Source organism: Ruditapes philippinarum, unplaced genomic scaffold (assembly GCF_026571515.1).
Source record: "Ruditapes philippinarum isolate M1 unplaced genomic scaffold, ASM2657151v2 ctg6281_1_1_1_1, whole genome shotgun sequence".
Classification (NCBI taxonomy): domain Eukaryota; kingdom Metazoa; phylum Mollusca; class Bivalvia; order Venerida; family Veneridae; genus Ruditapes; species Ruditapes philippinarum.
Genome location: NW_026861252.1, coordinates 26,303 through 52,667, shown reverse-complemented (window position 1 = coordinate 52,667; position 26,365 = coordinate 26,303). Strand labels below are relative to the sequence as shown.

Sequence of the window (26,365 nt, the reverse complement as noted above, 5' to 3'; positions counted from 1 at the left end):
CCAAGCCATTCTGCACATCTGTACAGTTTAACAAGATTATATACGGTCGGCTGACCAATGTCAAACTATACGGTCGGCTGTCAAATATAAAATTATTCGATCGACTGGCAAATATAAAACTTTACGATCGGGTGACCAATATTTTACGATCGGCTGACCAATATTAAATTCCACGGACGGCTGACAAATATCAAATTACACGATAGGCTGACAAATATCAAACTATACGGTCGGCTGACCGATATCATACCATACGATAGGCTGACAATTATCAAACTATACGGTTTGCTGACAAATATCAAACTAAATGGACGACTGACAAATATCAAATTCAACGGACGGACAAATATAAAACTTTACGATAGGCTGACAAATATCTAACTATACGGTCGGCTGACAAATATCAAACTAAACGGACGGCTGACAAATATAAAATTAAACGGTCGACTGGCAATTATCAAATTATACGGTAGACTGACAAATATCTAACTGTACGGTCGGTTGCCCAATATCAAATAATCATTTTCATGTCACTGGAATTTAAATCAATTTATCTCAGCACCACTGACAATATGTTTTAAATAAGAGCATTGTTTCCTAAATTTCATAAAATATAACATGAAGGCGCAATGCAGTAACTTTTGAAGCAAATGACATACATATTATCAAGTAGCAGACCTGTATGAAATGAAATTGTTTAAGAAACAGACCGAGATATATTTTCTCCCTCGACCATGAGGAGTTATAAGATATCAGCCTGAAGAATTCCATATTATTCTTAATTAGAGTTTGTAACCCTTTCGATGTATTTTGTTCACGGTAAACCTGTTGTTTAACACTGAAGTAAATAATCATGGAGCTGAATATAAGCATGTATATCTATAAGAATAACACAATATTAGAAATCTTCGACCAATCGGGAACTATTTTTACGTTACGAAAATTAATGCGCCTATCATTTGACAATCTTTACGCAATGATCTCCCCTTAATTTTTCGGCGTCAATGTACATATGAAGAGAAGTAACCGCTTCGAGGAGTTTGGACTACTTTCGGCATTAATTTTGCAAATAAGAACATCAGGGTCTGAAATTTCGCTACCATAATTTGTTTGATCTAACGACCCAAACAAATAAAAACACTTATCCCGTTTTCAATAAATCTTTAAACTTTTTTTACAATTATCTCAAGTACTATAGCCATTCTTTGGTGCGCTACATGATTTTTTAATACTCTTACTATTTCTTATCATAAAATTTTACCTTCTAGTCGACGGATTTTCTGCAAAAAATGGTCCGAGTGGGAGCATTTAGCAGGTGCGTAATGACGTAGTACCCTACCACTGTACAGTATAAGAAACGAGTTAGTTACGAGGATATAACACTGGCTGGGGCGACATCAAGGGATATTTCTGCTAAAAAACTATCGAGGCCGATAGCCGAAACGATTTTTTTGCAGAAATATCCCGAGATGTCACCCCAGCCAGTGTTATTACCCCGTAACTAACGAGTTTCATATATTATAACTGTTTTATCGCAATTTCACAAATTTGTTTTGTAAAAGAAATCAGCAAAACAAAACAAAAAGAAAAAAATAGAAACCCCAGGTAAAATGAACCAATACTATCTAATGCTGTCGTAAGCTATATAAAACAAGATATGCAACCCTTGAAAATTCAAAGACGTCAAATGTAAGAGCTAATACCTTGTGGAGAAAATTATATTGATTCAAGATTTAAGGACTTTTTTCTCAAGTGGAAATAATTCATTCAGCGGAAGTACCTTTTGATTTAAGCAGTTGTGTATATGAGAATAAATATTATTCGGAATGTTCGTTACCGATATAGCAAATGACTTTTTGTCCTAAATGAATAAATAAAAAACTGCACTGCTTTATATCAATGCAGTTTTCGATGCTCATTGAAGTGTACAGAGTATAATGAGTTAGTAAGAACAAAGAAAAAGTTCGAAACCATGCGATAAGTATTGCACGTTTGCGCTGCCAATAGCATTCAGACGTAATGACATATTTATTCGTTTTCATAACTTCATGCAAGACTGACTTCACTGTTCAATGATTTTAGTCAACATAATTTAAATTCAAAAAGCAGGCTTATACAGGCTTACGAATTTAGCACGATTATTAAATAAACAGTCGATTTTTTTTTCTTGTCCGTTCTCCGTGGCATATTGTTGGGGATGAGCAATGAGCCATGTTTTACTTTCTGTCAATCTGCCAACTACAGTGTCAATGTGTTATGCATTGTGGTAAATAAGGATGAACAAATATGTCAAACTTGCTTTGCGTTAACCCTTGCCGTATTTTAACATTTTAACGCACGGCGGCAACCCTGTGCCGTAATCTTAAATTTCTAGACATACCATGATGTCAACCCTAAGCCGTGATTTTGTATTTCAAAAACTATAGGGACAAATATTCTATATAGAGACTGTATAAAATATTTATCCTTATATTTTTGTCAAATTACTTGTGTAAGTTAATTACACTATATATGAACACATCCAAATGTGTCGGACCCCTTTGGTCAGTGGTAGAGAAAAAAATATGAAAAGGCGAGGTTATGTGATATGTACTAAAGCAAAAATCAGATGGCCGAGTGTTTTGATGTTTTTTCTTGGAACATCATAGCCAAAAATGAAACGGGTTTCAAGTCGTCGCAATAAGTAATATGAACGTAACTGCCCGATCTATCATTATTTATCATATTCACCAGTTAAAAAGACCATATTTATATCCCATTCAGACAACTTAGGTCCCAGAATGATTGATTGCTTAGCACTTGTTGTACCGCGTAGAAGGACTGTGACTTATGGTGATCGTGCTTTTATGACGGCAGCCCCTAAACTCTGGAATGCCCTACCTAGAACACTTAAAAGCTGTGAAACTCTAACAGTGTTTAAGAGAGCACTTAAAACTCACTTATTTAAGAGGTTTTATTTGGACTGATTATTTTTTAGGTTCTTACCTGTATTTTATTATTTATGTGGGTCTTTTTAACTTTTTAAACTATATTTGATTTTTATATTTTGTAAATATACTGTATAATAAATATCTTGGATATTTGCAGGTTTAGTGACAATGATGTATGCAGTAAGAATGGTACCAGTATCCAAACCATGATACGTGGGGATGTTAATTTAAAATTCCACATATAGTCCGAAAGTTTTAATTACTTCTTCCGCACTGTGTATCGATTGGCGCTGTTTTTAGCTTACAATAGATATACAATGTAATTGAAATACTCATAAATGTGGAGTTTATGTACATATGTGTAATAACTATCCAGAATTTTACACCTCTTCAGTCTGGCTTCATGTATAGTATAATTATACTAAACTAGTACAAAATATTTATTACATATCATTGCATATATGCTTTGCTCTCCAAAATTGGAGTATAGATTTATTTGTCGGTGTCACGTGATATGTCTGTTTTACATGGACTTTGCCGTATAAAAACTTTTTTACAGTACGCTGTTGACTTGATGATTTTTCAAGTTAAACTCAACATTGGAAACCTCAAACCGTGTGATCTGAAGGTTAATTTATAACAATGTAAACAATAATGGGTGTTTCAAACACTTGATGAAAGTTTGATCTTATGGTAAAGTAAATATAAATTGGTAGAAGTGCGGGGATTATAAATTACTTGTCAGTGTTATTAATGTTTATTCAATTGACCATTAAGCCCCTAAAAGCTATTAATATTCCATTCCTCTCGATCTCATAAGCTTTCAAAATACGTTAACAAAGCAAACCTTTGGCGCGAAAAAATGCAGGCATGCTTTATGTACTATAAAGGTAGTACATATATATATATATGCTATTTATCAGCTACAGTTTCGTATCGTGATCGATTTTGATAGAATAAATTGCAATGACTTCATTCTTTTCTCTTTGTATTTGTACCGTAAGTGTATATGTCAACAGAAATACATGTGTATACATGTACTTGTTATCGCTATTTCAAAGACAAATACAAAATCAGGATACGGTTTGTTACAGGGTATAATCAAAAAAGGTTTGTGGGGAATTCACCAATGACATTTAGTTACATATAGGCCTGACTTGGCATCATACCAAGTAACAAAAAAATATTAATAAAAAAAAAAAAGTTGTGAAACAAGCGTGAAAATGCGAAATTTGTGTCAATTTACAACCCATATATTTCATGGACAAAAACAAAATATTCTTGAAACAGTTTTATACAGTTTGGCGTAGTTGGTTTTGCTTATCTATTTATAGCTATAGGTAGATGATATGCTATACAAAAATGTGAATAATAAACATGCATTTAAACACAACATAAGGGATACAATGTAGTACAAAAATGACCTTTAACCTAACTGATGAAACAACCAATAGAAATTTCAAAAGTTTGTTTATCTGAAGAATGGAATGGAACAGTAATACAAAGGTGACCTCTGACCTAACTGAAAAAACAACTAATGAGAAAGGTTGTTTTAGCCATAAATTAAGATTTTATTGTAAACAAAATGCTTCATGAAAAATTAATTGTCCGGTTGTCCCACAACCAGTAATTTTCAAACATTTCACTTTTGCACTATTTGATGTAAATCGACTATAATTTTGTTGTTGGTCGAATAAAAGTTATGTTAGGTTATGAGTACCTGGAGGTGTGAATAAAGATAGTAGTCAGCCTGGTCTGTAAACCTATGGGTGCACCGGGGGGGGGGGGGGGGGGGGGGGCTTTTGTTCAACTAAATTGTTATTTTTAGATGGGGAGGCTTTTGTTCGGTGGGGGGAGGGCTTTTGTCCTACACTCATTAATATATGTATTATTTAAAATACAATACGAAGTTAAGAAATGCTTCACATTTACAACAAAAAGTCAAAATCAAACTTAGCTGCGAACAGGTTTTATAGTACTGCTTGACCTGTTCGCACAAACGTCAAAATAAAAACGACGTATAAACTGATAGAACTTTATTGATGCCAGAACTAAATCAAACTTTGCCAGCCCCGAGGGGTCTTCTACATGTACGAATCTTGGTGTACACAGTAGTCCAACTATGGATGGATGGATGGATGATGGCAACGTCTCTAAAAGATCTATCGTTACGCTAGTACTACATATGTCCTTGGACATCGACATAATTGGGTAGTCCGAGCGCTTGCTTATACTCGTACTGTTAGATAATCATTTCCAAGTCATATTTGGAATGTCAGTCACTTATTGTGTGAAAATGTCCAAGCTGAATATCTCAACAGCATGGTCATCACTTGTGACTATTTACTCTCAGCAGAATAGCCAAGTCTAGCGCCAAATGAAAGAACAAATTGGAGAGCACATCTTCCTTCCGAGCACGAAACTTGGGAGGCAGAACTTTGCAATCGAACCTGAAATTCCAGCGCAGACAGAGGCTTGTTTGCGTAAGCATTCCATTTCCGTGAGCCAGCTTTTTGATTAACGTAACACTCTTCTGTATATGCAGGAAGCTGACCTTGAAAACCCACAGAAGTGCAATAGAAGAGCAAAAATTAGACCTAGGGTTAGATACGTGCTTTGCACGAAAAAACGGAAATAGAATACCAGTTATTGAAGTGTGTTTTTCGTCTCACTGTACTATTGACTGACACTGACTTTTAATTTCAACTAATTTCATTTATCACAAAAAAAATAAAAAAATATATTTATATTTACTTAATATATATTATATCAGTTTTTATTTTTTGTGAGAAATGGAGGTAATTGAATTGAAAGCATATACCAAACATTTAAACATGTTTCAAATGAAAAATGCTAAATTTTACATGGTTTTGAGCACAGCTGTGGAATTCTACTTCTTTTTATTGATGTTAATGAATGATGCAGCAAAATGCCGTCGGAATGCGCCTCAGTCGCCGAAACGACGATTTCCTGTGTTCCACATTGTTTGGCAAATGAACATATAGTAGGCTTTTCACCTTTCTATAACTATAATTTTGATAGTGGATTTTTTTTTTTAATATAATTTCATCGGTGGTTTTGTATTTGGTACCTTATAGTAAGCCTTAGAGTGTTGAATTATTTTTTTTCCAGGGTTGTAGTAGAGGTCCAGGGGCAGAAAGGGGTGGGGTGTCCAAACACTGATACTGCCACCTGTGGTTTTGAGAGGTAGGAGGATTCTAGAGTGGGTGAGGGGGGGGCCCGGGGGTAGTGACCAATCGACGCGCCGAACACCTATGATCTGTGCATGACATGACCATTGAGTTAATTATAACTGTATATCGTATCATAGTTTGGGGACCTTTCTGTTGAATAAATCGTATACATATACATGCACAGTGCGGGTATTAGTTAACCGCACTTTAGAGCATGCCCATTAATTGGCTCATTTTTGCTGGGGTTTACTTATTGTGACGGCAGAGAAAGGGAAAGCGACAGGAGTATCGTATTTAGATGTTCGTTCATTGGTAACTTTTTGTTTTTGCCGGGGTTTCATATTGTGACAACAGGGAACGTGTTTTTTTTATATTTGACTATGATGCAAAAGAGAAAGAACATCAAAATATTAAAATTCGGGGGGGGGGTTGGAATTCGGTTGGGGGGGGGGGGGCTACGCTCCATTGTACTTGACAGCCTAGCTCGTGTTTCGATGTTCTTCCTATTACTATGATAAACAAACAATTAGCCACAAAAATACGAACATGTAGATCTAGCAATTGTTTTAACTAGATATATATGTACATATGTACATTCATGAACGTGTGTAAGTAAATGATACATGTATAAGTAGCAAGTCCTACAATGCAAGAGTTGATTATTGTATTTAGTTAGTACGTTGTTTTTGAATAAAACCTTTTGCACAGCGGCACGAATAATTTGGTATCTGTAATAAAGATAGCTCGGTATGAATGCTTATAAACAAATATTCGCATCAAATGACGTCAAAATCCCCATGCAGATAGTGCGTCCCTGAACAAATATTTAGGTATGCGAGAAGAAACAAAAGTACTTAAAAAATACCTAAAGGAACGTTTTTTCCCTGTTTTCATAAAACAAATTCATACACGTTAGATAACGGAGATATTTTGTTGTTAAACATTCCTACATTTTTTTCAACATAAAGATCTATATGAAAACAAGGTGATTCTTTCTAAAATAAAATAGCTCTATTATCATATACATATCGATATAATTGAAAGACTTTTTTTCTTCCGACTTCATATCTTAAAATCTGGAAACAAAGTAATCCCTCGGAAGCATATATCACAACAAAATTACAAGAGAATTGCAGACTTGGTTTGATTGAGTCTGTACATGAGGGATAATGAATATGTGCAACATCCCTCACGCCCCCTAGCACCGGCTTGAGCGGTACTTAATTCTCAACACTCAATTGTGCTGGCATCAATGATCCCGAAGGACCAGAAAATATAACAACACTGAAGTGAAGTACGGGGCAACTTTTTACAGCTGCCACACATCACTTGACACCTGCTCGCTGAAGCACGGATTTATAATATAAATCCGTGCCTGAAGACAGTACAGTAGCGCGGGACTTTTGACGAAAGTGAGCGAAAGTGACTTTTAGAATTTAAATTGTACCGTTTTAATAGATTTTTACAGTAAAAATTGCTGTTTGTAAACGTATATTATTAAATTAGCAACTTATTATATATATTATAATAAATAACCATAATCATGATTTAATCGCCATTTATTGGCCTAATTTCTATATACAGGTTCAGCGATCTTCCTTTCGCTCACATAGAAAAATACGAAAGTGACTTGTAAAGTATTATTGAATATAGAGTTTGAATTGAAAATGTACTTGAATTGTAGTTTGTAAACGTATATATTATCAGAAATTAATAATTTGATATTCAACACTATATTTCGATTAAACACTATATTTGATATTTTAGAAGTGACTTTCGTATTTTCTATGTGAGCAAAAGGAAAATTGCTGAACTTGTATATAGAAATTATGTAAAAATGGGGTAAAAATCATCATAATGATTATTTTTGAAAATAAATAATATACGCCTGAAAAATGCAATATTAGTATAACTTTCAATTCAACGCTTTATTTCATATTTCACAAGTCACTTTCGTCACAGACATACATACATTAAACTCCATGCTTTCGTATTTTTCAATGTAAGCGAAAGGAAGATCTCAGAACTTGTGTACAGTATAGAAATTATGCAAACAAATGGTGATTAAATCATCATAATTATTATTTTTTGAAAATAAATATTATAAATTGCTATAATAATATACGTGACGTCTACAAACAGAAAATTCACTGTAAAATTCTATTTAAACGTTAAAAGTCACTTTCGCTCACTTTCGTCAAAAATCTTACTTTCATATTTGAGGAATACCGCAGTACTTAGCGCGGAATGTGATGAAATTATTTGTAATAAAAGAAGCAAAATGTATACAGACTTCCATTCAGCGACTAACGTACACAATCACAATTTATAATTAAAAGCCGTGCTTGACGGTATTACAACAGTATCAAGAAAGTAGATAGGCCTAATAGTTCAGTGAGATAACATACCGATAACATGGACGGAACAAACGGGAAATAACCATTCTACGTAAACTTTACTTCCTGTTTCATTGTTGTTTTTATTTTGACAAGGAATTCTGTCATTTTCACAATGACAAATATTTCTAATTATAGTGTTATGGTAAATCTGTTTGCTTTTTCTTATATGAACAATATTTCCATACTGAAGTCCATCAGTCACATTCCTGAAAATTAAGAAGAGCCGTAAACGACAATTAAAACTAAAGGACGTGTCAAATTTTACTTTTCACTTTCAGATGATTTGTCGGTAGACTTGTGAACGACCGCTTGTGAACCTATTTTAGCTGTACTAAAGCTTCATTAGAGTTTGTACCTTTTGACATAATTATAGTGGTTGTGTAATCTTTGTTATAAATTAAATACCAAACATTTATGTTGAATCAAAGTTCAAAACAAATCAGTTTTATGGGGCTATGATTGGGAAGGCAGTGGCTAGACCACAAACAACAGATAGGAAACTCCGAAAATAGACGAGAGTCCGATTCAGAATCACAATCCTTTGCGCGCTTTGGTGATAATCGGGCTTTCCCGCTAGTCTCCGATTTTCACGCTATCATTAAACTTTGGCGATATCCGTGAATTATGGCTTACATTGCTGACATGGATTTTCATTGGAGAAATATTTGTGTGGAAAAGTTTGTTTTGTATGCTTTAGAAAAAATAACTGTTGGTTCTTTTATAAGTAAAAAATGATTAGTCTTTTTTAAATCTCGCGACATATGATAACTTGCGGTCACACAATTCCGCTGATACTGATTTTAACGGTTTCTTCTCTTATATCTTATCTTATATATTATATTTACCTCCATGGCTAGACGTATGGGCCAGTATGTCGTTTTTTTTTTAAATTTTGATGTTGCCTTTTTATTTATTATGTCTTCACAATTTTTTTTGTGAGACATACTGTTTTTGCCTTTACCGTCCCTGTGTCTATTTGAATTAGGCTTGTCTGGCTTTCACAGATCAAACTGCTGGCAGGGTTTAAATGAAACTTATAAAGAGAGATCATTATCATACCTAGTTGTGTATGTCGCCAGCTTGTTCTGCCTCGCTGCACAAAATTGTTGTATCTCCGTCTTCTTGCAATTAGTTATGTTTGTTTATAAAGCAAAATTAAGGGGAATAGGATTCATTTGAAAACCACAATTGCTTATTTAAAATATCATTTGCAATTGCTGCTACAATTTTGTTAATGTATAAAAGATTTTTGAAGGCAGAATGGTTGCCCTGTTGTTTCATTTTAGTTTGATAACAAACTTTTATAGATCTTATTGAGAACTTTTAAGTACAGAATAAATTAATCAAATCTTATTCTACATTGCTAATGATAGGAGGCTCTAGTCCAGATACTGCTCTAGTCATGTAATGGTGTTTAAAGCTGCACGCCTTTAGGTGAGCAAAAATATTTCGATAAAATCAAACCTGAGAAAAATGTACTAAGACTTTAGGAAAAGCATAAAGATTCAAAGTTCTGGTATTAATTTACATGTTATGTGCCATTAATGATAGATTTTTCAGTATTTATAACTATATTTCTACTGCGTTACTAACGCAGTAAGGGCTATTTCTGCATATTTTGACCTCTTTATGGTAATTAACATGGGTTGAAAGTGCCATTGATAATGTGTAAATTGCATTCTTTTGGTAACTCCACAATATTATACTTTTAAATACATTTTCAAATTTTCATGAAATTTGGATTCAATCTGGAGGCGTGCTGCTTTAATAAACAAAATTTGTAAGGTAACTTGAAATAGTTCAGTGATATATGACCAATATTTTCTTGCAATACTGTTAACATACATCTTAGCCACGACTCAAGGAAAAGCGAAATGCATGTGAATGAAAAATGGTACCAATATTAAAATGAGTTAGATAATCAGAAATTAGTCTAAAGAGATGCACAAAAGATCATGACAGTGCAGAATACAAATAGTTAAACATTTTCGGGTAATTTCCATGCTTGTTCCTGTGATGTCATCATGCGTCACTGGTCTATTTTTAGAAATGCCCATGACTTTTGGTAAAAAAAGCATACCATTTCTACTTTTGGCAGTCGTATGTTTTTGTTACAAAAACCTCCAAGCCTTCTAGTTTTTTTTACTATAATTTAAATAATGTTTTAATCATGCTGCATAGAAGAATTATAAGATTAGGACATTAACGTTTTTTTTTCAGATATAGTTTGTTCGAATGCATCAATCACTCAACTTAGACAACATATCAGACGATGCTTTGTTTGAATCAGGGACAGGTAGTTGGAACCTTAACTCCCAGCAGGGCAATATTTCCCCCCAGCAACAAACATTAGCTGATAGAACAAACACAATGGATTTACATTTGAGGGCTAATAATAGAATTGTTTCACATACTGAACATCATGATCACCAGGGACTGGGAATTGAACATCAGGATCAGCAGAGGCTTGGTTTTGAAAATCAGGATAGACAGAGGCTTACTGGACAATGGCAGGACAATAGAAGGGAACAGGTTTGTGTTTATTTCTTTGTAAGAAACTAATTAAATATCATTGTTTGAATAATTTCATACAAAAAATAAAGTAAATACACAGAAAATATCTGTATTTATTATGAAAGATGCCACTACGGCTGTTTTAATTTTATTGATTTTCTTTATAAACAATTTATTTTTTTGAAAAACTTACAATATTATATTAATAGAGAATAACATGCTACTGTCTTTTGATATCGATTTTATCAGGTGAGGCTGATATGGGCTAGAAAGGGCAAGGATTGCCGAGCCCTTTCTGCCCATATCAGCCGAGTCTGATAAAATTGATATCAAAAGACAGTAGCATGTTTTTCTATTTATCATGTAACACATAATAACTGTCAAAATAACAAAATAATCTACATGTACTTTTAAATAGCGGATTTCGTAAAAAGTGGGATTTTTCTTCAAAGAAATAATTCTTGAAAACAAATTCTTCCGCCCCTGAAACTTAGAATTTGTAAATAGCGGCCATTTTTTCTTTCGACTCGGATAAAAGATACAACAGAATATATGCCTAATACGATAAAATTCTTACCTTTAAACAAAAATCCACTAAGAATCACATAAACTTAACTGCAATTTTTGTCTTGAATTGTCAAATTCAAAAGTTCACGATAATTTCAATCAAAGAAAAGTCAAATCGGCAATCAAACACAAGCTACACAAACATGCTTCTTATTTTTCAAACGAAACAATGTGTTCATTTATGAAATAATAATCCGGCGAAATAAAGTAAACATTTACAAGTTATAAAAGTAAATTGTTATGATTACATGTATAGTATGACGTGAACATCGATGATGTCATTTGCAATATAAATTATGACGTCACTTCATTTAGTTGGTGCTAAAACTATTCGCTATCTAAGTTATTCGTAATTGAAATCGAAATAATAAATAAATAAATATCACTTCTTGGTTCAAGACTTGTAAGGGTATGAGATTGCATTGTAGAATTCACATGCTGATGAAAATGAGAATATAAGCAATTGAAAAAAAAGTCCGTTAAAATGGGAGGGGCTTATTTTTGATATCAGGTTACTGACCTGATATCAAAAATAATTATCAGACAAGTGTTATCGGGCAGTTACCATTAGCAGTTGCATGATAAAAAGAAAATTGATAATTAAATAATTTTATTGATAACATATCAAATTTTTTCACCTTACTGTAAATGGTAAAATTATGATAGAAAAAAAAGAAATATCATGTAATTGTGTTATGTACTTCATTTGATGCAATTTCCCAGAGCTTAATCTGTAACGTACTGGAAAACAGTGTTTAGCTAGGTTTTTCAAAAGGTCAATGCATAATGCAATTACTGCTCCAAAATCATGGATTTACTGGACTTATAATCCTGCATAAAAATAACCCTCCCCCAAAACATCTATACTGATGCAGAATTCTTTACCCCATGCATCCAAGAAAATGCATAAAAATAAAAAACTGGCTTATTAGATTCTGCTTAAAATCATAATAAAACAAGTTTTCAATGTGCTAGAACTTTATAGTGTTGCCATGGACAAGTCATTTTCACTGTACTAGTGACTTTATACTGTTGCCATGGACATGTTAAGTCACTGTACTATTGACTTTGTACTGATAATTTTAGCAAAATTTCTTTGTTAGTTTTGCTATTTTTGTAAGCTGTGTTTTTTTGTTATTTTAGCAATAATTTACTGTTATTGAAGATTTAATTTATTGTTATTTAAGCCTGTACTAAGACCACAGAGTCCTCCAGAAAATCTGTTGGCTGTGTTTGATACAAGAAATGATCAGCATCAACAGGAACATGACCCTGACAATGGTGGAGCCAGAGCCAAGACACACAGAAATAAAGAAAACAGAAATAAAAATTCTTCCAAGAAAAGAAATGGATTTGTTGCGAGTAATGTTGAGAAAACTAGTGATCTACAGTTTAGGACTAGGGACCAGACAGCGGGCTGGGAACCAAGCTTACAGTTGAAGCGATACAGTGATGACGATGACGGGAAAAATTCCGACACTACCTACAGAAAAGTTATTAACCAATCAAAACAAAGGAAACAGCATATAAATAAAACTATGATGAAGAGTCAGAATGAGGACGTACATGGTTCAAACGATAGTAGCAGCGACTCCTTAATAAACGTCGCACGCATGCCATTACCAGCCGGTTTAGATCCTGTGTGTAATCCCCGTAATATCAGCAATATTTATGTTAAAAATACCAATAATTCAGATCAGGGTGGAGACATTGACATTGGTAATGACCTGGAGACTGATTTCTATTCGGTACATCACAAAGATAGTAATAGACAAGGTAATACGAGTCTTAAGCTTTATGAAGACTCTAATGTTAAACATATTCATAATAATCTATGGGAAGGTCAGAATAAAGATAAAAACAGGGGGAATCCAAATATAGCTCATATTAGACTTGACCAGCCTGGAAAAGGTACAGTGCAGCTTGTGAAGAATATTGCAGACGGTGACAACACAACTGTTGTTAAGTTAGCCAATCCAGTACCCCTTCACCGAGCATCATCCGACTCTGGTTTGAATACAAGTATCGTGGTTCCTTATGAGTTAAGTGGTTCTGCGGATAGCTTGATGCAGTTGAACGGTGCATCAGCTAGCGCCGGCTCTTCACCTCATAATCTGGTATCGTCTTTCAATAATTCGCCCACTACTTCACTGACAAACTCATTAATGACAAGTCCGTTACATTTTAGCGACAGTTTGCCATCAAATCTCTCATCTAATATTCTTTTTGGTGATGGTACGACTATCTCCAATGATTACCTATTGGCACAGAGGTTACAACAACAGTTTGATCAAGAAGATGAAGAACGTCAACGTCGACGGCGAAATCATAACGGTCACATTGAAACATCTTACGATGCTGATGCAGAACGTGATTACAGTATTTCTAACAATCCGAATATTGAGAATCGAACCCTTGACTATATCACTGCCAACGAATATCAAACATTGAACGACAGTCTGGCGAACGATATAGCCCCAGTGTATGATGTCCGGTCTGAAGAGGCTATTCAAGGGAGTAACAGGACTTTCTATATTCCCTGCGAAAATCGTGTTTTAAATAGAGTAGAAAATCAGGAAGAAACTCGGGGAGAAGACGAGGGAGGAGATAACCAGGCTGTTGAGAGAAATAGAGCCGGGGCTATTCCAGCGAGGGCTAGTCCAGCGACAAGGTTAACACGTCAACTTCAGAATGATGAGCAATACCCAACTTTAAGCTGTCCAAGCGAGCCATCACATAGTCAGAGAGAACCAGTCTATATTCCGTATGATGAAGGTAGGTTTCATTCCCTTCCTGCTTTTTAGTTTTTTTAGCTCACCTGAGCTAGCTCAGGGTGAGCTTTTAGGATCATTGAATGTCCGTCGTCAATCCACACTTGTTCGTTAATACTCTAGCTGTCACATTTTTGCATCATTCATCATCAAACTTTGTCAGGATGCTTATCTATGGAATAGCTCAGATGAGTTCGAACATGGGTCATCTCGGATGAAAAACAAGGTCACACCACCCAAATATGGAATAACCTTGTTAACACTGTAGTGGTCACTGTTTTGACTCAATTATCATTAAACTTGGTCAGGATGCTTGCCTAGGTAATTATTCGGATGAGTTTGAACATGGATCTCGGTTGAAAAACTAGGTCACAGGAGCTAAAAATAGAAAAATCTTGTTAACACTCTAGTGGTCACATTTTTGACTCACCTGTCATGAATTTGGTCAGAATGCTTGTCTAGGTAACAGACCTGGGGTAATCATCAATCATAATCATCGATTTTTTAATTGATTACATGATTACACTGTAATCATCATGTAATTGATTACCTTGCTCAAAATTAATTACATTAATTGTAATTAATCAATTACAGCTTAAATTCAGTCTGTAATTATGATTACAATTTGATTGATGTTGATTACTTTCAGATTTTACAATCTGAAACTATTGAAATTTAAATGATTTATTTCACATGTTACAGTTTAACTTATACTCCTTTATATAAAAAAGTAGTAGGTAATTGTTCTGATGAGTCAGGTGAGCGATCTAGGGTAATTGTGTATAAATCAAATGTATCTTGTAAAATGTCTTAATAGACCAAAACTGGTCTTATTGTCTTATTGATTAACTTGACCAAGTGATCAAATGCCCCAATTTTCTTATTAGATACAATGAATATACATGTATTTTCCAATTTTCTTATTGGTAAGCATGAATAAACTTAGCAATTTTTCAGTTACATGTACATGTAGTTACCATGAACAAATTTCCCAGATGAATAAATTTCCCCAAATTCTTAGGTTACTATGACACTTTCTTTCATTTGAAATGTATGAATATCACCTTGATCCCCTAATTCACTATACACTACTGCATTATTGCAAAGTTCATTGCAATGTATTATATTGACCCTCATTAACAGCAATGTATTATATTGACCCTCATTAACAGCAATGTATTATATTGACCCTCATTAACAGCAATGTATTATATTGACCCTCATTAACAGCAATGTATTATGTTGAAACTAATGAAAGTTGTCATTTTAATGGTGTTGAAAACATTACCATAAACATATTCATAGGGCAATGTGTAAGATGTAATTGAATTAAATCTTGTAAAAAATGTCCTTAAATTTTTTAAAATCCTTGAAAAGCCCTGGAACAGTCCTCAAATTTTCAAGATGTCAAAAGAGGGAGCCCGGTGTATAATAAAAATGAAAAAATAAGCAGATATTAAGCTATTTCTAGCACACTTCACACTATTTCCCGTATTACACATACAGGACAGTCAAATACTTCATTACATAATATATGCTCCCTTTGTGGTTGAGGGGTTGCCTTTACAGGCACCATTTTTATCCTGCTTGATCATAAGAGGCAACTTTGAATTTTTGAATTAGTCTATGCATCTCTTATCTCCAATAGGTGAAGTAGTTTTGATCCCAGGTGTTGACACCCGATGTTAGCCAAAATCATCTTTCCTTGTTTGGTGCCAATATGACCTTAACTGTGTTGGTGCGTTGTAAAACCTAATTAAATAAACACAATATAGGCAGAGCATAAAGAAAAGAATGCTTATTTCAGATAAGATATTAATAAGCCAAGTGACATTATTGTAATTTTACTTATGTGCTAACTTAAATTCAGCCTATTCTTATCTTTTTACTTTCTACATTTATGCATAATTGCATGTTGGAAAATGGAAAAAAGTCATCAATTCTTTTTGCATGGTATTACAATAATACACGGATTATCTGTAAAAATTGCTAGTAAAATATTAAATTTGAGCTGCATCACGACAAAACCAACATAGTGCGTTTGCGACCAGCATGGATCCAGACCAGCCTGCGCATCCGCGCAGTTAGATCAGGATCCATTCTGTTCGCTATCAGTTTCTCTACTTGTAATAGAGTTGGTAAGCGGACAGCATTGATCCTGATCAGACTGCGCCGATGCGCAGGCTGGTCTGGATCCATGCTGCTCGCAAACGCACTATGATGGTTTTATCGTGACGCGGCTCATTTCATTTTGCACAATTCAGGGTTTGAGTTATTTTCATTGTTATCGGGTTAATTTCTTATACATGAATTATATAAAATCATGTTTAATATAGATGCAGGAAGAATAGTCCAGCCAGAACCAGCATTGCTGAATTCTTTAGTGGCTAGAGGGAGTGTTGCTAGGCAACCTTCTGAACAATTAGATGATGCAGAATATGCTAGAAGACTCCAAGAACAACAGGATGAAGAATTTGCTAGAAGATTACAGGTAATGCTGGCATTGTTTGAATGTCAGGGACATTAAGAGAGATTACTTTTAGTCCAGGCTCATTTAGTGAAATATTACAAGTAATGCTGGCATATATAGTGACATAACATGAATGTCAGGGACATTTAGAGAAAAGATTAGTTTTAGTCCAGGCATGTTTAATGAAAATATTAGGGGTAATGTTGGCAAATTTAGTGACATAACTTGAATGTCAGGCACATTTCTTTTAGTCCAGGCATGTTTAGTGAAAATATTACGGGTAATTCTGGCATATTTAGTGACATTACTTGGATGTCAGGGACATTTAGAGAAAAGATTTCTTTTAGTCCAGGCATGTTTAATGAAAATATTACAAGTAATGCTGGCATATTTAGTGACATTTTTTGAATATCACGGACATTTAGAGGGATTACTTTTAGTCCAGGCTCATTTAGTGAAATATTACAAGTAATGCTGGCATATTAAGTGACATAACTTGAATGTCAGGCACATATAGAGAAAGATTTCTTTTAGTCCAGGCATATTTAGTGAAAATATTACAGAGAAAACTAAACAATACATGTCTTACACAATATTTGAAATATACATAAAATATATACTGTACGTATATTTCAAATATTGTGTAAGACATGTATTGTTTAGTTTTCTCTGACAACTCAAGTATTTCTCTGTTGTGAATTTTTTTCCTCTTGTGAAAATAGTATGTGCTCATTAATTACAAACAAAATAGAATAAAGTCCAAAATATTCCAGCCTACTTTTTAATTAAATCAATCAAGATAGGAATAAGAAGTCCCTAATATTCCTACATTTTAATTCAATCATTCGGTATATAAATAGTCCATTATATTCCTACTGTACATTTCAATTGCTCAAGATAGAAAATAGTCCTTAAATATTACTACTATGTAATTATTTAAATCTCTTAAGGTAGAAAAGATAGTCCCTAATATTCCTACTTTCTGTTTCAATCACTCAAGCTAGAAAAAAAATTCACTCAACAAAGAAAATAGTCTTTAATATTTCAACTGTATATTTCATTCCTTGTAGAAAATATGGTCCCTAGTATTCCTACATAATATTTCACTTTTTCATAAGATAGTCCTTTATATTCTGCTGTATACATGTATTTCAATCACTCAAGATAGAAAAAAGTAATACCTAATATTATTGCGGTATTTTTCAATCACTCAAGGTAGAAAAAATAGTTCCTAATATTCCTACCTAATATCTCAATCACTCTACAGAGAAAGTAACCCTATATAATTATTCCCACTGCATGTTTTTCAATCACTCAACATGGAAAAACTATCATTCCTTCAGTCATGCAAGATAGAAAAAAACTGCCTGTAATATTCCTACTTCATTTTTTTATCACTCAAGATAGAAAAAAAATCCCTAATATTCTTGCTTGATATTTCAATTTCATTACAGGAAGAAGAAAGTGAAGCGGATCCACATATAGGACATCACCATGGTAACAGAGTTGCTGTTGGCAACTTTGAGCAGAACAATACTCGTAGAAACTTTCAACCTCTACATACAAGATATGGTCACACCTGGACAAATAGACCATTGAGAGTAGGGCCAGTAAGTGTATCTTTCACTGTAATTTTTTTTCTTCAAAATTTGACTGGTTAAAGGACCATTAACTACTTAAAGATTACATACATTTTAAATTGAATTCAAAACTCAAGTTCCCAAATCAGCAATTTTTTTCCTTTTTCTTTGGGTCCAGTAAACAGACACTTCTGAATTGAAAATACAGACATTTTTTTTCCCAATTCTAGAAGTAAAGAATAAAAAAAGCATTAACATGTACATGTATGGGGCATACTAACAGGCATAATTGAAACATTCAAAAGAAATGAGAATAGAGTCATTTATCTTTAATATGAAAATAGATAAAAGAACAAAATATGATTATGTGTAAACTTTTAAGAAAAAATCCAATCTTGGCATGACGCTGCAAAGTATTTTCAAATAAGATGGTCCTGGACCCATTTCCCAATTATGTGGCCCTGGACCAACTTCCTAATTAGATGGTACTGGACCTGCTTCCCAATTACGTGGCCCTGGACCAACTTCCTAATTAGAAGGTACTGGATCTGCTTCCCAAATTTCAAAAACAAATTGTTGTGCTAAGCTGTGTACAATTTTAGGACAAATGGCTAAACCTGGTGGTTATAAGAAAAAAGTTAGTTAGCATCCAAAAAAATAATGTCTGTAATACATGATATTAAAGATATATTTCACTCAAATTTGATATTCAAAAACACTGATAATTACAGTCCCTTTTGAAAAGTAAAATAAACAACTTTTGAATACACACAGAGAAAATATGTTATGTTTTAAACTCTACACACTACAGGTAATCACAGTAGGATTACATAGTGTCATTCAAAAAACTTAATTTTTAATCGGAAACTTTTATATATTAATAAATCAACTAATATTACTGGCCTCTATGGAGTGTTAGGAAGAGTTCCTGTGATTATTTGTAGAAGAATAAATATGATAAGATATTGCTTCCAAATCTCTGATAAATCAAGACAATGGTAATTTTACATTATTTTCACCGAATCTTGTTTTGAAGGAGTTACATGCCCTTGTTACATGCTGTCACTGTATCATGTTATAGAAGAGTTACTTGCCCTTGTCGATTCTTGTCACCATATCTTGTTTTGAAATGTAACATCATACTTGCCCTTGATACATATCATCACTGTCACAGGCCTTTTTTTTTAATCCTGTAACTGTGTCATGTTAAAAAAGAGTTACTTGCCCTTGTTACATACCATCACTGTAGCCTGGTTTGAAAGAGTTACTTGCCCTTGTTACATCCTTTGAAAGAGTAAAGTGCACTTAAGGACTTTTTAACATGTTATAATATATTTTATTGATTTTTGCATTTCAGACACTAGGTGGAGCAGCAAACAATGTTGTAGACAGTCATGTGCGGAGTCGGAACACATGGGACCGTCCCCTTCAACAGAGATCGGACAACAATGAATTCGGATATTTAGATTCAGTCCATAATCTCCCTGTCAGTGAAGGTAACCTATTTTACTTCAAGTGCCCTGTTGTCAAGTGCCCTCGTACAGTTAATATTTGTCCGCTCGAACTCTGATTGCTCGAATACCTCCCTTCGCTCGAACCCACCACCCAGTCCTAGCAAAATTCCTGTATAATATATATTGTTCTACCGTAGATCAATCGAACACCATTCGCTCGAACTCTCGGACCTTATCCCTGGTCCCTTTAGCAGAAATGTAGTGAAAATCACACCTTTTCAGTCACACACAAAAAGAGAATAAAAGCTACGGATCGGCATGTTCTAAATAAATGACAGCCGGCGACACATGCTTTTAACACCTTGTGATCGTGATAAAGGCAATTAAAGTTAATTGATACAAAATTAGAGGTGTTCTACCCTACTTGTTTGTTATGATAATATTTTTTATTTGCTGTCTTTAGTAACGATATAAAGGCAATAACATGAAATAAGTCAGTAAATAGAAGATGTTTTCCTGGACAGCTTTAATTACAGCTGTGGTGAATTGTAACAGTGTTATCTATAGAATGTTACCTGTACATGTGTTTATTTTAGTAAATGACCATAATAAACAGATTAATATATTTTTAACATTGTTCAACAACTTTGGAAAATGATTGCCTAATCTCTCGAACAAATTTGCACACCAAATTATGTTTATTTTATAGGATATGACATTCCACCAATTATGTTTATTTATAGGATATGACATTCCACCATTTATGTTTATTTATAGGATATGACATTCCACCATTTATGTTTATTTATAGGATACAAAATTCCACCAATTTATGTTTATTTATATGATATGACATTCCATTAATATTTGTTTATTTATAGGATATGACATTCCACCATTTATGTTTATTTATAGGATATGACATTCCACCATTTATGTTTATTTATAGGATACAAAATTCCACCAATTTATGTTTATTTATATGATATGACATTCCATTAATATTTGTTTATTTATAGGATATGACATTCCACCATTTATGTTTATTTATAGGATATGACATTCCACCATTTATGTTTATTTATAGGATATGACATTCCACCATTTATGTTTATTTATAGGATATGACATTCCACCAATTTATGTTTATTAATAGGATATGACATTCCACCATTTATGTTTATTTATAGGATATGACATTCCACCATTTATGTTTACATGTATTTATAAGATATGACATTCCACCAAATTATTTTTATTTATATGATATGACATTCCACCAATTTATATTTATTTATAGGATATGACATTCCACCAATTATGTTTATATATAGGATATGACATTCCACCATTTATGTTTATTTATAGGATATGACATTCCACCAATTTATGTTTATTTATAGGATATGACATTCCACCAATTTATGTTTATTTATAGGATATGACATTCCACCAATTTATGTTTATTTATAGGATATGACATTCCACCAATTTATGTTTATTTATAGGATATGACATTCCACCAATTTATGTTTATTTATAGGATATGACATTCCACCAATTTATGTTTATTTATAGGATATGACATTCCACCAATTTATGTTTATTTATAGGATATGACATTCCACCAATTTATGTTTATTTATAGGATATGACATTCCACCAATTATGTTTATTTATAGGATATGACATTCCACCATTTATGTTTATATATAGGATATGACATTCCACCAATTTATGTTTATTTATAGGATATGACATTCCATTAATTTATGTTTATTTATATGATATGACATTCCAGCAATTTATGTTTATTTATAGGATATGACATTCCAGCAATTTATGTTTATTTATAGGATATGACATTCCAGCAATTTATGTTTATTTATAGGATATGACATTCCACCAATTTATGTTTATTTATAGGATATGACATTCCACCAAGTCAGGATTATTATTATCGCTATCAGAATGATCCGGACTTAATGCTTGATGATTATGGAGAAGATAGACTTGTCAGCATAAATGTAAGTCAGATAAACTTGTCAGGAAATATAATTGAGCCACGTCACGACAAAACCAACATAATGTGTTTGCGACCAGCATGGATCAAGACCAGCCTGCGCATTTGCGCAGTCTGATCAGGATCCATGCTGTTTGCTTACCAACCCTATTACAAGTAGAAAAAAAAAATCTGGAAACAAAGTGATGCCTTGGAAGCATTAATCACAACAAAATTACATAAGAATTGCAGAGTCGGTTTGAAAAACTGATAGCGAACAGCATGGATCCTGATCAGACTGCGCAGATGCACATGCTGGTCTGGATCCATGCTGGTCGCAAACCCATTATGTTGGTTTTGTCATGACGCAGCTCATTTAAGATTTGTCAGCCTTAAAGCTGCACGCCTCCAGAAATGCAAAAATATTTTGATAAAATCAAACCTGAGAAAAATGTACTAAAATTTTAGGAAAGGTATAAAGATTCAAAATTCTTGTAAAAATTTACGTGTTATGTGCGATTAATGACCAAATTTTTCAGTATTTATAACAATATTTCTACTGCGTTACTAACGCAGTAAGGGCTATTTTTGCATATATTGACCTCTTAAAAGTAATTAACATAGGCTGTAAGTGCCATTGATAATGTGTAAATTGCATTATGGAACGTCAGTGGTTCTACTCAGGTGCCTGTTCGTGCCTGAAATAATGCACGGAAGGGCACCTGAGGTCTTCCTCCACCAATAAAGCTGGAACGTCGTGATATGACCTATACTGTGTTGAATATTCTACTGTTATATACATTTTCAAATTTTCATGAAAATTAGCATAAATCTGGAGGCGTGCTGCTTTAAATTGCCAATTATAATTGCCAATATTATTGATGTTAGTAGGGTCGACTTGTAAGAATTATTGTAAGTTAGACAAATCAGCATATGAAAGCTTGGTGGACTTGTTAGTATTCAAAGCAAGTAACAAAGATTTGTCTGCATTAACGTAAGTTAGAAAGACATATTTAAGAGTATGCAATAAAATGAGTCATCTTTAGTCATGCTTATAATTGATATTACTGGATACCTATACATTTTCTGCCTAAAATACACGCAAGTCTTGAAGCACAAATATGCTGCAACGGATAGAAATTTCCGTATTTTTCTTAGTGACAAATACAATACCATATATGGAGGTGCTGGACAATTTTTGATGTTGGGTCCGATCTTATCTGTGTATAACTTAGCCTTTTGAAACGGGAACCAAAATTATTAAAGGCGCGGCCCGTTTTGCAAAAAATACATATTCGTCCTCATGAAATTTTTTCTTGACAGCTACATTTCATTTTCTGAAATTAATAATAGAAATGGAGTATATCAAATATACTTATTACTTAAAACGAATAGGGTACTGTATATAATAAATGTAGCAGCTTTCTGAGGCTTTGTGTCAAGTGCTGTGTGGCAGCTGTAAAATGTTGCCCCGTTCTTCACTTCAGTGTTGTTATATATTTTTCTGGTCACTTGGGATCTTTGATGCCAGCACTTTTAAGTGTTGAGAATTGAGTACCGCTCAAGCGGGTGCTACTAGGGGGCGTGAGGGATGTTGCACATATTCATTATCCCTCATGTACAGACTCAATCAAACCGAGATTGCAATTCTCGTGTAATTTTGTTGTGATTAATGCTTCCGAGGGATCACTTTGTTTCCAGATTTTTGTATTTTGCTACTCGCAACCTTGAATGATTGATATCTCACTTGACCTTGGGTCTCGTGAGATATCAATTTTCCACTGCTGCTCCTAGCAAAATACAAAGCCTTAATTAGCTACTACAACATAATATTCTTTATTTATTATTGGTGAGGGTTTTCACAAGGTTTTTGTTTTTGATATTTCAGCGTGATCCACAGTTGTTAGCTACGTTGCTAATGACAAGAGCACCTGACATGATGATACCTAATCACGTCGATCTTAGCGACTATGAGGCATTATGGGAGTTAGCGGAAAACCTCGGTGAAGTAAGGCGCGTAGGAATGGAGGATAGGGATATATCTGTGTTACCTATACATACATATAAAACACCTTGCTCAGGTGATAATGATGATAATAAAACTGACTGCCTGGTGTGTTTGAGTGAGTTTACGGAGGGTGAGAAGTTGAGAACTCTACCATGTTGCCATATATATCATGTTGACTGTATAGATGAATGGCTTCGAGTAAGTGAATCATGATTTTCAACTTAATTTTTGTCATCTATATTTTACTGTTTTCCCTTATCCCAACAAATGAGTCGCGCCATGACAAAACCCAGCATAATGGATTTGCGACCAGCAGGGATCCAGACCAGCCTGCGCATCCGCGCAGTCTGATCAAGATCCATGCTGTTCGCTATCAGTTTCTCTACTTGTTATAGGGTTGGTATGTGAACAGCATGGATCCTGATCAAACTGCGCGGATGCGCAGGCTAGTCTGGATCCATGCTGGTGGCAAACCCATTATGTTGGTTTTGTCATGGCATGGCTCGTTTTACAGCCAAATATTTACTGTTTCCCCTATGCCAACAAATATTTTCCCCTTAAATGCCACTGTGCAAATCTGTCCTAAGAACCACAAGTTAACAGCAGCTGACTTAGATCAGTTTGTTAATAATTTAGCAGGCTGACAGACTGATGGCGATGATTAAAATTTGTATTTGCTATGTACCTTTGCATGTTAAACGGACTCCACTGAGGTTTTTTGACGTGTCAGAACTAGAATTAATTTTTCGAGATTAATGTTCCATTTGATGAAGGTCTAAACCAATTAGTTGGGTGCAAAAAGTTTTGATCATTTGCTTAATTAGGTTTTTTTTTCAGAATAATTTTTCTAATTATTGTGAACAATATGACCCAAAACTGAAAAGCATTGTACCACTGAAAATTATCACACAAATCAGGCGAAAAATAATGGAATTTTCATTATGTGTAACTATACTTCTATTGTGTTGCTAACACAGTAATGGCATTTTTTTGCATATTTTTACCTCATTTGGTAATTAAACCTGGGTTAGAAGTGTAAATTGCTTCCTTTTGGTTACTATACAATATTATACATTTTAATTTCATTTTCAAAATTTATCGACAATAAGCATAAATCTAAAGGCGTGCTGCTTTAAGTGTCTCAGCTGATATATGTCTGAAATCCAAATTAGTGGAGTTCCTTTAAGTAGGAATTAAATTGAAAATTTAGTTTAATGCATGGCTATGCTTCATTTCATACAAATTACAGGAGAGTGGTTTGATGTTACAAGTAACATATATATGTTATGAAATATTTCCATAAACTTTTGAAACAGTAAAATTATGTTGCTCACATGGTATTATGGTAGATTCTTAAAAGACGGGGGGACTTTGGATTCCTTTTAATGTGAGGAAGCCATTCAGCTAGCTTCCGAAACGTCAGTGGTTCTACTCAGGTTCCGTTCATGCCTGAAATAATACACAGAGTATCACCTGAGGTCTTCCTCCACCAGTAAAGCTGGAACGTCGCCATATGACCTGTATGTGTCAGTGTCACGTAAAACCCAATCAAGCAAACAACCAAATAAAATGTTCTCGAACAAAATATAGTGCTGCTTTTAAAAGTACAGTTCTTAACCATTTAGCATTAATTTTGTGCATGTGCCATACACTCTAAAGAATTTCATTTCATACAGTTATTTCAGAGAAATTTTGTTTTTCTGTTTTTTTCAAAGTTAAGAAAATAAGTTTCGCAGCTAATATAATATCTTTACCACTTTACCTCACAGTTTGATTAAAAAATTTGACTAATAAATATTTTTTATATTTCAGAGAAACGCAATATGCCCAGTTTGTCGCCAGTCAGCTGCACATAGAGATTAACATTGTTACAGGATTAATCTATTTTTAGCAACACATGTGATCTATTTTTAGCATTCTAAGTGATCTATTTTTAGCAGCACAATTGTTCTGCATAGAGAAACTCAGGAACTTGGTAAATCCCTTCTTATCTTGAGGTACAATATAGAGGATATTTGTTTAGTTCAATGTAAAATCGGAATATATTTCACCGTGCGCGCACCAAAAGGTATATTTCATGAGTGGCGCAGCCACGAGTGAAATATGAACTTTTTGGTGTTCACAAGGTGAAATATATTTCAATCTTACACTAAACTAAACAAATTTTCTTTTTATTACATGCAAAGAAACGTTTTATAAAGACATTAAACCTAATACTGAATGAAAAACGTCCAAAATAAAACAACATGACGCATTTAAAACGTCATTCTTTAATTTCTCGTCCCCGTACTTGTGCATGCTGTATTTATTTAAAACAAATAGGGCTTAAATTCAAAACAGTGAAAAAATCATGATATATCTCTATAAACACGAAAAGCATGTAAAAATAATAACTTTTGTACCCCATGATTATAGGAAACCACTTTTACTGATTTTAAAATATCATTATTAACAATATGTTATTATTTTACTTCTA

At 33.7% G+C, this 26,365-nt stretch overlaps 1 protein-coding gene across 3 annotated transcripts; it reads left to right on the top strand.

Annotated features, from left to right (window-relative positions):
- Positions 1–8,523: 8,523 nt before the first annotated feature.
- Positions 8,524–26,123, top strand: LOC132715041 (uncharacterized). 3 transcript variants are annotated; one of them, XM_060698013.1, is made up of 9 exons: positions 8,524–8,665; positions 10,744–11,055; positions 12,792–14,379; positions 16,712–16,866; positions 18,300–18,455; positions 19,783–19,921; positions 21,806–21,906; positions 23,770–24,087; positions 25,702–26,123. In XM_060698013.1, the coding sequence occupies exons 2-9, from the start codon at positions 10,759–10,761 to the stop codon at positions 25,750–25,752; spliced, it is 2,805 nt and encodes a 934-aa protein (XP_060553996.1). In that variant the 5' UTR covers positions 8,524–8,665; positions 10,744–10,758; the 3' UTR covers positions 25,753–26,123. The 3 variants fall into 3 exon arrangements, with proteins under 3 accessions (XP_060553996.1, XP_060553997.1, XP_060553995.1); XM_060698014.1 differs by having other exon boundaries at positions 8,539–8,572; XM_060698012.1 differs by lacking the exon at positions 8,524–8,665 and adding an exon at positions 8,727–8,870.
- Positions 26,124–26,365: the final 242 nt, after the last annotated feature.